General features: G+C 40.4%; 1 protein-coding gene across 1 annotated transcript; it reads left to right on the top strand.

The window, feature by feature from the left end:
- The first annotated feature begins 8,736 nt into the window (after positions 1–8,736).
- galk1 (galactokinase 1) lies at positions 8,737–16,428 on the top strand. Its single transcript, XM_086017247.1, has 8 exons — positions 8,737–8,977; positions 9,055–9,277; positions 10,326–10,445; positions 11,758–11,893; positions 13,066–13,247; positions 13,559–13,709; positions 14,117–14,279; positions 16,036–16,428. The coding sequence occupies exons 1-8, from the start codon at positions 8,813–8,815 to the stop codon at positions 16,108–16,110; spliced, it is 1,215 nt and encodes a 404-aa protein (XP_085873373.1). The 5' UTR covers positions 8,737–8,812; the 3' UTR covers positions 16,111–16,428.
- The last annotated feature ends 430 nt before the right edge of the window (positions 16,429–16,858 follow it).

Genomic DNA, 16,858 nt, shown 5'->3' with positions numbered 1-16,858 from the left:
TTTAAGTCGGGCAAGAAGGGACAGTCATTCTTCCTCAGCTCGTTGACAGCCTCCAGTCGTCCTCGTACACCTGCTGCTCAGCACACATCTCGTCCACAAGCTCATCGAAAACTTTGACATAGTGAGTGCTCAATCTTTAATAGCCTCTTAAAACTTACTGATTTTGCTCACTTTGAGGCAAGCTAAAGTAGCCCTTTTGGCGTGCTCACTCGTTGCTAACATGGCAAGCTAAAGCGTTTGCTCTAGCGTTGGTAATTAACACTTCCTACGACTTTAAATTGCACCAAAACGCTTTTTTCCAACGTACATACTGATACACGGATGGATGCAATAGATAACATGTTTATTCATGGTTAAGTTGATGTTTATTCAACAGTAATGCAGCTACTTTGTGTGACGATGACTAACGAAGGATTTGCACAAACCTTTTCCAGCATCTGGATGAAAGTGCCGTTTGGCCAAAGGCAAGTAGACTAAACTTCACAATTAAACTGACTAAATTAAGTGTATTTTCATGCATGCGTGTTGATTTGTCTAATTTCTGTCCACAGGCTAAGTTCTTAAACATGAGTCGAATGCTTACGTTCCTTTGTCTTTCAGGCCACCATGCTGTTGAAGAGGCGTCCACTCCACTCTGCTCTCCTCACTGGTAAAATACACACGCTTTCAACATGTACAAATGTGTGACTAATTATCTAAGCATGTGCTGACCAAGCGGCCTCTTGTGAGGTTATCAATCAACAAACGTGGGTCAAATCCAGGTCCAGTAAGTAAAAACCCAGCCACAGTTTGACTTGCGCCACAGGTGCTTCCACTCAAGCAGCTTCTCCGTAGCACGTTTACCTGTTGAGTGGAAGAACCTGCGGCTACAGCCAAACTGTGGCGGCAGGGGTTTTACTTTCTGTACCTGGATTTGACACCCGAGTCAGGTGGGAACATGGACTCTATGGCAACCCTTGGGTCATTGTCAACTTAAATGTTTGCTGCAGTATCACTCGAACAACAAGCACCAGCCAAGATTCTGGATGAAACCCAAGGAGGCTCAGGAGACCCGATGTGACTTTACAGAAGTGTCCATTCCAAACTTCTTTTTGTTTTTCTCTCCCTCTTTTTCTGCAGTCATGTCAGCGCTTCATTGTGAAACAAGATGGCGGTGTATCAAGTGAGCATTTTTTTTTTTTTTCCGTTGCAGTCAGGGCACTCATCAGGCGTCTCAATCCTGTTCCATGAATATTTTGTCTCCCTGCTGCAACACGCCTGCTTGAAGTGCTCAGGCTCAAAGAGCTTGCTGATGATTTGAATCGGGTGTGTTGCAGATGGGCGCAATGGAAAACGGGCATGACAGTGACCCACAAAGAACAGGATTGAAGACCCTGGTCAACAAGTGACTTTTGTCCTGCTCTTGTCCGACAGGTGGCGCTGAAGAACCAGCATGGATCAACTTGTCAAGGTTGGGACCTCTTGCAAAAGACAAACTTGATGAATCAAAGTACTTGACTGTTTTTGTTCTAGGTGGCGTGATGATCAACTTGCTGACCGGTTAAACAGGCTACAAAAAACTTGGCATGTTGAAAGAGCCCTTGCCTGCTTTTTCCTGGACTTGGCATGCGCTGCAGCTTCCAATAAGAGTGCCGTCAGGGACTCTTCCACCTGCTGGGCAAAGAAATTCTCCATAAATGTGGAAGATCCTCAAAACTGCCCACATTTTCAATATCAAGACATGCAAATAAAAATACTAAAAATAGAAGCCTGTCTGTTCCGTCGTTTGTGGTAGTTGCAGGTTTGTCCACCCGGGAAAAGTCTACAGTGAATCAAAACATTTTGAAGTCAACTAAAAATGAGTTGCTGTTAAAGGTGAAACACTACATTCATGGTATGTTGCTGATGCCATTAGCTTTTGACTCACTTGAGTCTTTGTCTTTAGGTCCCCACGCATCAAAGAGGAGCCCCTGCAGAAGCGTACAGTAAAAGGTAACTGCGTTTCAGGTTAGTAATAGAATTGTCTACACACATGTTTGTTGTCCAGCAGATGGCGCCACTGGAGTGCAACATGACTCAAAGTGCGTCTGCCTGAGGATGAGTCCTCTGCTGGTAAGAAAAGGAACATTTCATTTCAGCTAGCATGTTCCAGTTGTCTCGACAGAGTTGAATGATTTGTTCTTGTGTCCAGTGCGGTCGATCAAGTACCTGCTCACAGCCCGAGACCAGCAACACTTTAGCCTTTCTTGTTGCTTGCTCATCCACGAGGTGCCGAAGCCAAACTTGGAGGCAGCCTGAGAAGAAATGGGAGACATTTGGACGGTATGCTCTTTAAATTCATTGCACAATCCTCAAAGCAACATTTCTGACTTGATTTTTCTTCCCCTTTCTAGGCAGCAAGGAACAAGATCATTCATCTTAACACACCTGTGAAGTCTTGATCGCTGGTAGGTTTGAAGCCTCAAACATCTTCTGCACAAGATGTTGACTTAACTTTTGACTCAGATGTTTTTTTTGTCTTAGGTCCACACGCAAGTTCTTCTCGCTTTGCCGACAGTCATCTAACTTGCAACTTTGTCTTCTTGCTGGCCGACCACTTGAGCACTTCGCAACGAGCAGACTGTCATCCAACTTGTAACTTGTTTGTTTGTGATTGTCAACTCTGCAAAAGAAATAAAACTTGATTACAAATAACACTTAAACTCAACTTCATTCTTACACACATCACAAAAAACTTCAATCTTCAAAGTTAAAAAAAAAAAAAGAAATATTTTTTTTGCTTTTTTTTTTTTTTTCTGGAATTTTTTTTTACAAAGTGGGTGTGGCAAGTCTGGAATAAGGCTTTCTGAATTGCTCATGGGTCTGGAAGTGGGTGGAGCAATGCAGATAAAAGGCTGTGATTGGTCAACAGGTGAGTGGGATTATGCAAATTAGAAGCACTGTGATTGGTGGGTCTAAAGTGGGCGTGGCTATGCAAATTTGAAGCGCCCTGATTGGTTGGATTGGCAAAAGTGAGCACAGTTATGCAAATTTATGCATTCTGATTGGCTATGCAAATCCAAGCCACGGTGTGATTGGTGGATTGGAAATTTGGGCGGAGTTAGGGGCGGCCCTAGCAGCAGATAGTCTTTTTTTTAAGGCACTTTAGAGTCTTCAGATCAAAGTTGCACTTCAGTCACTACATGAGACAGGTCTTTTACTATTCCCTTCAATCTCACATGACCCAAAGCTCGATGAATTTAAAGATTGCTCCAGTTTTGAGTCATGAGGAGACAAACAGGAATAGTTTTCCACTGCAGCAACCGACACGCATGAAAGGCTTCAAATGAGGGCAGATTTACCAATAAAACACAAAGACTCCAATTCAAGTTTTACAATTTATTGGACAGAGAAGCTAACATGACAATTTGAAAGCATTTCACCAGTCCACGTTTGTGTGAGCTAACTCAAGTTGCACACACAGACATTGACGATGGAAAAAGTTGCTTAAGTCCTGCCTGCTTGACGAGCTCATCTTAAGTTGCCTGCTTGACTCATGTGTGATGTCACTTACTTGAAATGACGCGCACACACTTTGGCGATGCCACCAAAGGGGGACGTGAGCACACTGGGACAAAAACTAAGTGTACAGCACAACACCATCATCACACACTGCTGGACATGTTTTGAAATGACACTGATGTGAACCAAGTTAGTCAAAAATAGATAGACTTTTTAAGTCATTCAAAAAGATGTCCAGAAGTGTTTGACGATGGTGTCGTGCAGTGCATGAAGTTGAAGTTGAGTGCACTCACGTCCACCTTGTGGTGCGATGTCACATCACACATCAGCCCCGTCAAGCACACGCCACTGCTCAATACTCACACGGGTCCAAATGCATCTTGGCTTTCCCTTGCGCATGTCCCACAAGTCCGTCGGCTGAACCTTTGAGCACGAAGCCTCCTCCATCCATCTGGTCAGGCAGAAAATAAAAGCACTAAGTAACACTCTTCTGGACATAAACGTTCATTTTTAATTGTCTATTTTAAGATTAAAGTCGTATTAGTAAAACAAAGTGGCATAGTTCCACTTTTAACATTTGCAAATGTGCCCACACACGTCATGCATCTGTGTGAGCAATCAGCTGGTGGCTTTCTCGCCACACCTGACTTCCAATGAGCAACTCACGCTCCTTTCAATCAACTGGTCAAGCAAGGCCTCAGAGTCCTCCAAGTGAAAATACTCCACCCATGTGTTAGTAGCTTAAAGGGACGGTGGGACCGGGATGGCCATGTTTTCACTAACAAGTTCATTTTATATATTTTTTGATCAGGAAAATGAAAAGAGTTGCCATTTACTATTTTATCCGTTCATTTTGGAGGAATTAGGAAATAAGTAACTCCATGAATAACGCCCCCTACCCTTCTATCCTTGTTCGGCCGCAGTCACACGAGGAACCAATTCCAAACCCTCTCCGTGGCTGATTTATCTGAGAATGACGAAATGTGGAAGTCAGCAAAGCTACATAGATTTAGGCTGGGACGAGCGCACACCGGTTCTTTGCTTAAACTAAAAAAAAAAAACTGCTTCTTTGCTGATCACGATTAGGAAGGGTGAGGCATTAAACACCAGTCAGGATATTTAAAGTGACTGAAGTGGAAATGAGTAGATGTGCACATTTATTTGGATGAGGAATGGCCCCAGTTTTTGACTTATAACGCGCCGTCCAATTTGGAAGGTTACAGCCGAAATGGCACGGTCCAATGCGGCCACACTCGGCTGTGCAGTCAGCCTCACTGGAACTTTTCATTCACTGTTCGGTGAGGGCTTTCATCACTCTCACGCCGATTTACTCAGGCAGAAGGTGGCAGCTGCAAGCAAGCAAGCAGGGACACCGCACGCGACTGCTTGCGAGGCGACATGAAGACACATGCTCATCTTCACCTCCACATGCTGGGCGGACAGTAAGGAGCTAATGTTGCTGTGCTAACGGCCTGAAGCTAGTTGTTGCTATTAGCCGTCCCAATCATACCTTTAGCCGGGGAGGGAAGCGCGGGGCTCTAATGTGCCTGTTGCTGCACGCCGCCGTCTCTCTCCCTCCTGAGACACGAGTTTAGCGTCGCTAAATGTCCGAAATATAACCAGTCGGGGTTCGTGTGCGCATTCATGCTCTTGTCCGCTTCAGCTTGTGAAAGTGGAGGAGCAATTGCCACTGTATTTTTGATTTTGTGGAGGTGATCATGATGAGATCACGTTTTATGTCAATAAACCCAAACTATTGTGCAGAACACTTTTATACTTCCACAGGTTGAAGTGGACAAGAGTAGTAATGTGCATTTGCATTTTGATGGCGATCGGTCGTCGTTTTAGACAACAGAACTGACAAAGCGAGCAATATTACCAAGCATGCCTTCCTCGCGTGACGTAGACCGCTGAGACAGAAAACATAACATAAGCTGCGCCCCCTTTTGGGGCGGGGAAATTTGTCGTAAATCTAATCACAAAAAAAGACCTTAAATCACTACAGAGTCTTTTGGGGGGGACACTTTGGTTCTGATGTAATTTTTACATGCAAACTTATTATATAAGTGCCAATGTTAAGCTCATCCCAGTGTACCTTTAATATTGTTCAAACATACACAAAAATTAAAACTACTCCAATAGGCAGCAATCTGATCCCCTTGATATCATTCCTTTAGCTCCCCTTGTAAAAATGCCACTTTACACTTGCCATTTTACAACACTACATTATCTGATAAATATTACTTTAACCAGATAATCAACATTTTGTTATTCTGATTTCTGTAGTAGATGGCAAAGGGAGGCATCTAACTCATTTGGGAGAAGTTGGAGCCAATTCAAGGATGAGTGTAGTGCTAAATTGACACAAATATTCACCAAATATCAAGTGAAACATTTTTTCTCATTCTGATTGCTGTAGTAGGTGCCAAAGCATAGCCTCTAACTACTACACCTCAAATTGTATTTTATATAGGTCATTTTGGAGAAGTTTTGTCAATTTATATATGCGTTTCACAATTAAAAATAGAATGAACGTTAGGTACACCCTGTCTCAAAGTATCTGTGTATCATTTGTTCCTTAGTTGTTTTATTATTTTTTTTAAACAATACAGGTAGTACAAAAAATAATTTTTAAAAAATTGTTTTGTCAGTATTCGTTCCAAAAACCAAAACTGACAACAAATCTTTTTCAAATTTTGCTACAAGAATTGCAAAATGAAAAACATGTAACAGACAATTTGGATGTTTCTTGTACAAGTAAGGCGTTCTTCTGCTGCCAAATCGAATCGTTGTAGCAGCGGACAAAGAGACGGAGGAGAAGAACATCTTCATGACAAGGCAAAACAAGCTTGGGGTAAACAAATTACGGTCGTAGTTTGTTTCCCCGAGTTGTGTCAAATAAATACATAAAAGATCAGTTTTCAATTTCGAAGTTTTAAACAAAAAACGGGATATAGCGCATTCCCGTTAAATGGAAACAGCAACACTGCCTATAGCGGAATGAGTAGGAATTACCTTTCTACACATGTAAATACCTGAGACCTGTGTGTGTGCGCGTGTGTGACAACAACATGAAACGGCGTGCCTGCTGATCTACAAATGCACATTCGACATTTCACACGCAGACTTGAATATTTACACGATAAGTCATGATAAAGGCACACAAAAAAACGTGAAAATCACGAATATGTTTGTGGATCTGAAAAGCACATTTTGGTGCAACTAAATCTTTCAATTCAAAAACATAAATATTTAGTTATTTAAGTGAAATACATTTGTGAAAATCACAAATATTTGTGGATCTGAAAAAAACACGTGAAAATCACAGATGCATTTGTGTGGATAATTTTGAAACAAATCTTTCCCCATATGTGAAGCCATCACTCTTCCATTGTGGACATCAGCTTTGGTGAGGAAAACATACAAAAAACATCCAAGACAATTTTGATTGACAGCTGAGTTCGACTTGTGGGCGTGCTAGCTAACAGCCACCTTTGTTGATATTGTTTTACATAGCTAACGAGCTTCCAGTGACGTAGCTAGTAACAATAAACAAACTAGAAGGACTCAGCGTCGTAATTATGCTCCTAAATAGTGTACAAACATACATTTGTATATAAATGGCAAATAGAGTTAAAAAGTGTTTACATTACTCACTGAAAACACAGCTGCCAGTCACGAGGAGACTTGGTTCTTGAACCAGATGTGTCCGGTTCTTCTTCTTTTCTTTGCTGCTTCTTCTTCGTCTTGTTTTTGGCGGGTTATAACTCCTTGGTGCATACCGCCACCGAGTGGACAGGAGATCCGCAAAGGTATTTGGCAAGCAATGTTATCCTATGATGTTATCGATCTACCGTAGGTCAAAGAATGTGTACGACTGTACTGTATGAGAAGGCTCAATTCAAATGGAAAGAAAAGCGTGTTTGACAAATTGTGCAACGACTCTTCAAACAACTACAACAACAACACCGTATCGTGTATATAACAGTAGCCCTTTAGTAAGGGAAATATTTTTATATTTTTATTCGCCTTGTGGTGTTGGAAGATTATATATATATATATATATATATATATATAAGGCCTCACTTTGTGACTTCCACTTGCCTTTTTTTTGTCTGTTTGTTGTTTTTGTTTGCCCTAACAAGCTATTTCTGATATTCATTAGATAGTTTTCATTCAAGTTTTATTTGTTTTTATTACTTTTCTTATAAAATAGTATTATTATTATTATTATTATTATTGTTATTATTATTATTCATTTCACGGAGGATACCAACAATTTTTTCCAGTTTACAAAACAGTTCACGATATCGTCTTTAGGCGCTACGCTGTCGCCATCTCCTGGTCACTAGGAGAAATGCTTTCGGTGACAACTGTCGGGAATCTAAAACAGATACTGTACACGAGCCGTATTTCGATTTGTGTCACGTGCTGTATTCTATTTTCATTCATACATTCATTATCCATACCGCTCATCCTCACAAGGGTCGCAGGCGTGCTGGAGCCTATCCCAGCTGTCCTCGGGCAGTAGGCGGGGTACACCCTGAATTGGTTGCCAGTCAATTGCAGGGCACACAGAGACAAACAACCGCACTCACAATCACACCTAGGGGCAATTTAGAGTGTCCAATCAACTTACCATGCATGTTTTTGGAATGTGGGAGGAAACCGGAGTACCCGGAGGAAAGCCACGCAGGCACGGGGAGAACATGCAAACTCCACACAGGGAGGCCGGGGCCGGGATCGAACCCGCGACCTCTGAACTGTGAGGTGGACTAGCTAACCAGTCGATCACCTGCCGCCTGTATTCTATTTTCGTTTTAGAATTAAAAATGGAAAATAAAACCGTTTTTAGACTTTTCCTTACTCGTTCCAGACAACAAAAAAAGAAAATCAATCTGTATTTCAATTTTGGTGTTTGTATTTTAAAATGAAAATTCGGTCGTTTTTCCATTTTTTTAATGTCTGCTTCCAAACATAATATCCAATGACCAAAAGAGACACGGACCGAAAACCCACGCATGAACAGGGAGAACATGCAAACTCGACACAGGAAGGCCGTGGCCGGATTCGCACCCACGACCTCTGCACTGTGAGGCGGCCGTGCTAACCAGTCATCACGAGAGGCTACAAAGAACGTAAAAGCCAAATAAATATTGATAAATGGAAAAGCTTTAAAGGACAATTCCATCGGTGCCTTATGCATCCCCAGTGACGTCAGTTGCCGCTAGCGAATCACGTTTCGATACGTGCTTCAAAAAAAATACTGTACTTCCTGGATGTCCTGGAAACCGACACACTTTGAAGCATACTAAAACCAACTTCCAACTAAATGGCCACTACGTTTCCAAATTTGGGTCAGCTTGTTTCGGAGGCTACATGTTTGTTCAAACAATTGTTTGGCAATGAGGCTCCCCAGTTTGCAGCGTGTGCTCCCGGAAGGGTCAACCTGATCGGGGAACACACTGACTACAACCAAGGATACGTACTTCCAATGGTAAAATATTTTGCCGCTACTACCCTAGTGAGCGAGACCGAAATTGTTGTGCGACCAACATTGCGTGTGTGAGCCAGGCATTACCCTTGGTCACGGTGGTGGTTGGAAGTCCCTCATCTGATCCGGAGGCTATCATTGTCACTGCGAGCGAGGATGCCGATGAGCCAAGGAGAATTGAGTTGAGACTGCCAAAAGGGGGATTCCCATTGTCTCCAGAGCTGCCAAATGAAGGATTGCCACTGTCTCCAGGGTTACCACACTGGGCCAACTATGTTAGGGGCGTTATACATCACTACAGAGGTACAAGACACACACCAAAATTATGTACTAGTAGGGCCAATTCACAGCAGAAGTTATCGCAAGTCTCTTTTACAGGGGACCCATATGAAGTATCTCAGGACGCGTTGGGATATTTACTCTGACGTTCAGTGGGCGTGTTCGGAGAGGTAGCGTGTGCTCCACTCCCATTAGTATAGTAAGCCCTGGCTGCAGAACCACGTCTCGAACGTGTGGTAGACCTAAACGTTGACTCCGTCCACATGAATTCTCGACATCAAGTGCTTTCTTTTTTCTTTTCTTTTTTTCGTGTTAAACTATCTCCTTGGTGGTTTTAACGATGCGCCGCATTTAACGTAATTTAACATAGAAAATAGTAGTAGAAAAGTAGCCTACTAATCTCAACCGTTCAGAGAGTGCGCCCTCTGATGGGAATATGTGGCACTACACATCGCACTCATTTCTAAGTGAAGGACGTCTTTTGACCACTTTTGAACCCAATGGCCATAGACACTCACAACCAACTTCCCATTTTCAGGGCCCCTGAACACACTTTCTACAATCCTCTGTTCACCCAGAAGGGACGTTAAGTGGTAGTTTCGACCACTTCTGTCAAACAGTTCGAAGCCCCTACCGACTGAAGGTTTAGAGTTGGTCATTTTCGATGTTCAATAAGGTGTTAAAAAGTCATCGTAACGACACAAGAAGGTTCATCATTAAAACCACCAAGGAAATAGTTTAACAAATACGAAAAAGGAAGGCGCTAGCATCTGTCGGGCGGAGTCAAACGTCAAGCCGCGCCTCGAACTGCGCTAGGCAGCTAGAGATGTAGAATTTAAAGGTGCATAACATTGCTCTACTCCATTTGATGTTTTCAAGTTGCAAATTCCAAAAATATTTAATAAATTTACTCTTCGTGAGATCCTACTTTTGCTTTGACACTCACCTTGTATATGCATCACAGAAACTGAAATCGTTCAAAATACAGAAGAGATTGAGAGAAGTGAAGTAGGCTACACCTGTGTTGGTATGACAGAGTCTTTAATCATCTTTGATCGTCTTTGCTCTTCAGCTCACCCTCTCCCAGGTTTCAAAGCTGTGGTGGTCTCCAGTGTCACCCTTGGAGCAGGTCTGTCCAGTTCGGCCTCTTTGGAAGTGGCGTTTTACACCTTTCTGCAGCAACTCAAACCAGGTCAGAGGTCAACACAAGAGAATACTGTTTTTGTTTGGCTTTCTCAAAATGTTTTTAAAATCAGCATTTACAAAGTATATTAGCTTCCCATAATACAGATTTTATTGAACAAAAAGTATCACTATAGAAAGTTACTCAAAGCACTGTGTTCCTATTTATTATGGACACGTTGTAAAGAACTTAAATCATATTTCTGTTAGGCATAGACCGATTATTGGCGCCGATATTCTGCGTTCTGATGAATATCGGCATCGGCCTTTTTGAAAAATCTAATGGCCAGTAATAAATCAATTTAAAACTGTGTTGAAATCAAAACCAAAATATGTGAAAGTTAAACATTTCTGTCATTTAGAAATTTTGGAGGACTTAATTTACTGTCGAAAACTAAATGGAGCTATTGTTTTGGTTTTTGTTGAACTTTTTAAGATGCTGATGACCCTGGAGTGCTCCCTGAACTTTTTGTTAGAATTTTTTTAGCAAAGATGTATATAATAATAATAATAATAATAATAATAATAATAATGTCAACAACTTATAGTAATAATATTTTTTAAAAATCAACATTATGCAAATCTGAAAAACATTTCAATAAACATATGCGTAAAGACGTTTAAAAAAAAAGTTAAGAGTTCGATTTTGTTTTAGATTTTGATGCCAATATTTTTTTTTTCTGAAAATGAATATCGCATCCAAATACAGTATCGGACATCGGCCTCCTTGACTACTAATAATCGGTATCGGTCCTGAAAAAAACATATCGGTCTATCTATGATTTCATTCATTCAGGTAGCTAAAAACAGGTAGCTTTTATTACAGGTAGCTAAAAACAAAAATGTGAACTTCATCCATATGGACCACCCAAAGCATCAAGGCATTTATGGTGGCAAAATATGCAAAAACTTGCCCCCCCCCCAAAAAAAAAAAAAAAACCCAGAGAGTTTATTTAACTTACATCATAAATTAAAAAAAAAACTGAATCACTGCTGACTTAGCCGGGCTTTGATTAGACATCCGCTTTAAGATAGCAATTCCTCAAGGTGCATTCCAGAATTTCTCGTTAAAATAACGTGTGGTAAACAAGATAGAAAAATGATCTGAGATTGCAAAGTCTTGAACAGTGGTGAACAGCGTTGACAGTCCTCAGATGATGAAGTCCAGAGTGTATGCCCTTTTCATCCGCGTGGGTTGAGAAATATGTCGAGTGAAATTCACGCTGTTAAGAACTCACATGCAGAATATTGCGTCGAGCTTTCTTTTTTTTTTTTTTTTAATGATTTTTTTTTTTTTTTGCTTTGTTGTTGTTTTTCAATAGATGATGGAGACAATGTATCCAAAGCAATTGCATGTCAGCAGGCGGAGCACACTCACGCTGGTGTGCCTTGCGGCATCATGGACCAGCTTGTGTCAGTTCTCGGGATGGAAGGGCATGCTTTGCTTATCGACTGCAGGTATGAAAAATGTTTGAAAAAGGACTATTTTCTCCCCGTGTGGGGTGAAATCGAGGGTTGAGAAGTTGAGAGCTCTTCTGATTGGTCAAAATGGTCCTGTATTGCACCCCGGCGCCTGCCTCAAAACGCTTACAAGCGCCAATCATTTGGGCAACACTTTTAGCTTTACATTTCGTGCACAAGTCAATTGACTTGTAAATGATTAAACCGCACTTGTGACTCGTGAGTTCTCTTTTCTACAGCTACGGTACAAGTTATTTTTGTTTTAACTACATATTTCTATTCCACAAGTAGAAATGACTTAAACAGTAGATTTTCTAGTGATGGGAAAATGAAGCTTCATGAAGCACTTGTGGTATTTTTTTACTCCTCTAGATGGTGCTCTTTGTTTACATTTAAAGGCTAGTGCAATGGAAATACATTTCCTCTGCATATTTAAACCAAGAGTGCCATCTAGAGGAGTACAACATTATCACAAGTGCTACATGAAGCTTCATTTTTCCATCACTAAGATTGACCTCCATAAGTTTGGTGGGAATCGGATGTTTCTACAACGCCTGGCAAAAATTATGGAATCGTCGCTCCTGGAGGATGTTCATTTAAATGTTTAATTTTGGAGGAAAAGCTAAATTAAAGATGTTACGCAAAACATTTTGTAATCATAATGTCACCCTTCCGACTTTTAGAAAGAATTATAAAAAAAAAAAAAAAAAAAAAAAAAGAGAAAGAAAGAAAAGCATGAAACTAAATTCTTTCTAGTACAAGTGCAGGAAAAAATAAGAAGATCCCTTAATTTTGAGGAAAATATTTCAGAATCAGCGTCACTCTTTTGATATCATGAGCCAGTTGCTTTTTGCCCTCCCTTGGTCATTTTGTTTTTCTGCTTTTGGCCTCGGGTGGAGCTTTGGAATGGGCTTTTTGTTGTTGTTGTTTGTTTGCGCTTCATATCGTTTTTGTTGTTTTCTTTTTGTACTGATTAAAAAAATAAATGGACTCTCTGGTCACTGCCGGCAGTATTCTGACCGTTACTACATCCGAAGTTGGCAAATTCCAGGGTCTAATTGAATTCCCCCAAACTATCTAGGTCTTGTCAATTTTTGATTACTTACTAATTAAAGACAATTGAGTCCAGGCTGTTGACCGTTCTATGGCTGCATTGTCATTTGATGCAGGTCGCTGGAGTCCATTCCCGTCCCATTAACGGTTCCGGGTCTTGTCTTTCTCATCACCAACTCCAATGTGAAACATTCTTTGGCAAGTAGCGAGTATGCCTTGAGGCGTGCACAGTGTGAGAAGGCTGCCTCCATCTTGGGGAAAGCCAGTCTAAGAGACGCGACCATGAATGACCTGGAAGGTTTGAATTACAATTTTAACATCAGCTCTTTATGTAGTCATGCCAGGGCACTTCCTCATTCCATTCCTTGTATTTTTCTTCCAGTCGTGGTGTCTGATACTGCATATTTTGGTACTGATCCGATGCCAAGTAAATACAAGGCTAGTGTTGCCTACATCGATACTGATACCGATACTTTCCTCAACTCAACTTTATTTATAGGGCACTTAACAATAAAATTTGTTCAATGAAAAAATGGAAATGCAAAAGAGAGTATCCCCAGTTCTTTCCTGGCACAAACAAGCTTTCTTTGTCTCTCCTCTATATTTCAGAGTCAAAGGCCCAACTAGATGGTGTTACCTATCGTAGGGCTTGTCACGTTATCGGGGAGATCCAGAGGACTGTCAAAGGTGCCGAATCCTTGAAGAAAGGTGACTACCAAGAGTTTGGCAAAGTCATGGTGGAAAGCCACAATTCCCTCAGGTACTGTGAAATAAACCTCATTGCTGTCCCTGTAAAATGCCAACAAAATGTGTCCACTGATTTCAGACTCTACATCCATTGCAATATCTGTTTCCTTGTAAAACCGGTGCGCTAAATACAAGTCGCTGTTTCAGATAAAGCCCTTTTTATTTGTAAATTTTGAGACATTTGCAGTTTTATTCATGTCATCATTGGAGCTTATCCCACTGACTTATGGGCAAGAGGCAGCGTACACCCTGGCAATGACATGCAGGGAACATCCTAGACAACCAACGATTCACACACGATGGGCAATTTAGCATCTTGAGTTAACCAAATATGCACGCTTTTGCAATATGGCTGTAAATGCACGGATTTCGGTTGTTTTATTTAAGTTTGGTGTTTTTTTGTTTTTTTTTTTTTGTCAGAGATTTATATGAGGTGAGCTGTAAGGAACTGGATGATCTGGTAACTGCTGCCATGGAGGTGGAGGGAGTGTTTGGCAGCAGGATGACAGGTGGAGGATTTGGAGGTTGCACAATAACTTTGCTGAAGGCCCAGGCCAGTGACAGGACGATACATCACATACAGGTAAATACTGTACATACACTGCATATTTCACATGTAAAAAAGAATAATAATCAAATTAAAATGGAAATAAAAACATAACATATATACTGTACAGTATATACACAGACACATATCGTCCTTGTACTTTGAAAAACACTTTTTATTTTTACGTGAATGAGGTTTCTGCGTTACAAACATCCCATTAGCATGAAAATTAGAAGAAAAAAAAAACCTACAATATTGGACATGCGTGTTTTTCACAGGACAGTGACGATATGCATATGTCTCTTGGTAACAAAGGGTTAAGGCTTGTGAACTATCTTTGTTCATAGCAGGAAGGTTTGATTTAAAAAATATATAATTTTTACCTGGTTTTGAATTTGGTAGATATACAGTCCATTGGATGTTTCATTTTTTTCTTGAAAACAAGAAAAGTAAAATTTTTAGAAAACTTTTGTATTGACTAGGGATTTTTGATTTTCAGTTCCCAATTTCCCGATTCGATTCGATTTTTTAAAAATTGCTACCATGCTCGTCTCTGTGCACTAGTGTAATTCTGCAGCCATCCACAAACGCAATACACAATGATGTTTGGCGCAAAAGCATAATTTCATCTATACGTTCAAAATGGTCTATGCATGTGGAATAAAAACGTTTCAAGACATCATTTTCTAGATGAATTTAATCAATTCAATTTTCAATTAATTGAATCGATTAATCGGGGCGAACCGATTTTAGATCGATTTTTAATTAATCGTTACGTCCCTAGTATTGACACAGCACAGATGTGCAAACAAGTAAGCAAAAGGAAAAAGACCTTTCATTAATTGCTTAACAAATTAAAAGTGATTTAGCCAGAATGTGCCATGACTTAGGCAATTTTTTTTCACTTGCATATAGATGCAAACATGACATAAACAAAGTTGTTTTACTCTCCTAAATATAATATATGTATGTTTGTAACGCAATATTAACAAAGTTAACTCAGTAGTTGATTCAATGCATTTTTTTGTGACTACATTTAGCACATCGTACGTTTTTTTAATGGCCGTGGCCTGCTTTTTTTTTCCCATCTCATCCTGTCAACGTCATTGAGGAAAGGAGGCAAGCGTTATAATATTGTTTCCCGGCTAGTTTTGTCACGTTCTGTCGTCACCTAGTGTCTGAAAACGGTGACCAATTGTCACCAAAATTCATATGCACAGCTCTAATCATGTCCTTTTTAACTTGCGAAAATATAAAAGCGATCAGCACAATATTTGGGATTTTATTGATGTTAAATGTCAGCTCCTATGAGGAAAAGCCATCATCACGCCGCAAAATCAAAAATATTGTGCCGATCCTTTTTATACTTTGCCAGGTTGAAGTGTAGGAATGAGCATATGAATTTTGATAGCGATTGGCTGGAGTTTTCAGACGTTTAGCGACGCTAAAGTTTTGTTAGGTATGCAAGGTAGCCAATTGCAACATTTTTGCCGCTATCAGTAGCAATTAGCATTCAGCCGCTGATACAGCCAAAGTTAGCCGTATGAAATTATTTTGAGCCGCTAAGGAGATAATATAGTTGATTATTAAAACTAATTTAGGGGGGGGAGTTATTTATTTTTAAGAATGTGAAGCACTTGTGAGTTACATGGTCATGTATGAAAAGTGCTCTACAAATAAACTAATTGATTGATTTGTTAATACAGTATCCCACTGCAGATTTCTCATTGTATTGGTTGCTTTTAGATGGTCATTGCGTGCGTGTGTGTGTGTGCACTTTCTGTTCCTCCAGGAGCGATACAGTGGAACCCCAACGTTCTATGTTGCAACTCCTTCACAGGGGGCTCGGGCTCTCCAGCTGTCATAAATTCAGATTTAATTCTAATGTATTTTATTATTTGTTCCCCCAATTGATCCGATTAAAACTCAGTGGAGCTATAAAATATAATAGATGTTTTTCATGGTTCTGTACTGTAACTTGACAAGTGGCCGTCATTTTGGGGGAAATTTCTAAAAATATGAAACTGTCTGGAGACATAGCCATTCTGTCTCCTATCCTGCGTTTGAAGAGTTTAAAAAAAAAAACCTTGATCACATTGAATTATTTACCATTTCAGTTCTCTGGTCGCTGCTTTACATTGATTGTCAATGTCAATGATTTCATCATTAAAACTAATCAAATAGCTGAATTTGTGTATTTTTTGTTCAAACACAAGAAGGGGAAGGGCGGCTGCGATGACTCCCTGGCGACTGAAACATAAAAGCTTTGAAACAAATGTTTCAATTAAAGCGGAAGTCAACCCAAACATGTTTTTTTCAAGAATATGTTTCCAGCAGGCCCACTAGTTGAAACAAGGCATTCTGATTAATTTTGCGTTTGTGGAATATAAGTTAAGCAGCAAAATGCACTCGTTTTTAGCCATCTCCGGGGGCGGCCATTTTGTCACTTCTGTCGACGTGTGTCGGCTCAGTTTCAGAAAACAGGTCAGCTGTGATTGGTCGTTGTGAGCAGTTGTGATGTCATTTTCATTTGACAGAAGACAAAATGGCCGCCCCCAGAGATGACTAAAAACGAGTGGATTGTGGACACTTATTCCACAAACGCAATATTTATC

This window comes from Filicampus tigris, chromosome 19, assembly GCF_054856515.1.
Source record: "Filicampus tigris isolate MCC_2025a chromosome 19, RoL_Ftig_1.0, whole genome shotgun sequence".
NCBI classification, from domain to species: Eukaryota; Metazoa; Chordata; class Actinopteri; order Syngnathiformes; family Syngnathidae; genus Filicampus; species Filicampus tigris.
Note: the sequence above shows the minus strand (reverse complement) of the source record. Positions and strands in the feature narration are given on the sequence as shown.

Excerpts from the sequence above, each read along its gene's own strand:
- galk1 (XM_086017247.1), top strand. The coding sequence starts at position 8,813 with ATGGCCACTACGTTTCCAAATTTGGGTCAGCTTGTTTCGGAGGCTACA. Across the intron at positions 9,278-10,325 it reads CGTTATACATCACTACAGAG|CTCACCCTCTCCCAGGTTTC; the intron begins GTACAAGACACA and ends TTTGCTCTTCAG. Across the intron at positions 13,248-13,558 it reads GACCATGAATGACCTGGAAG|AGTCAAAGGCCCAACTAGAT; the intron begins GTTTGAATTACA and ends TCTATATTTCAG.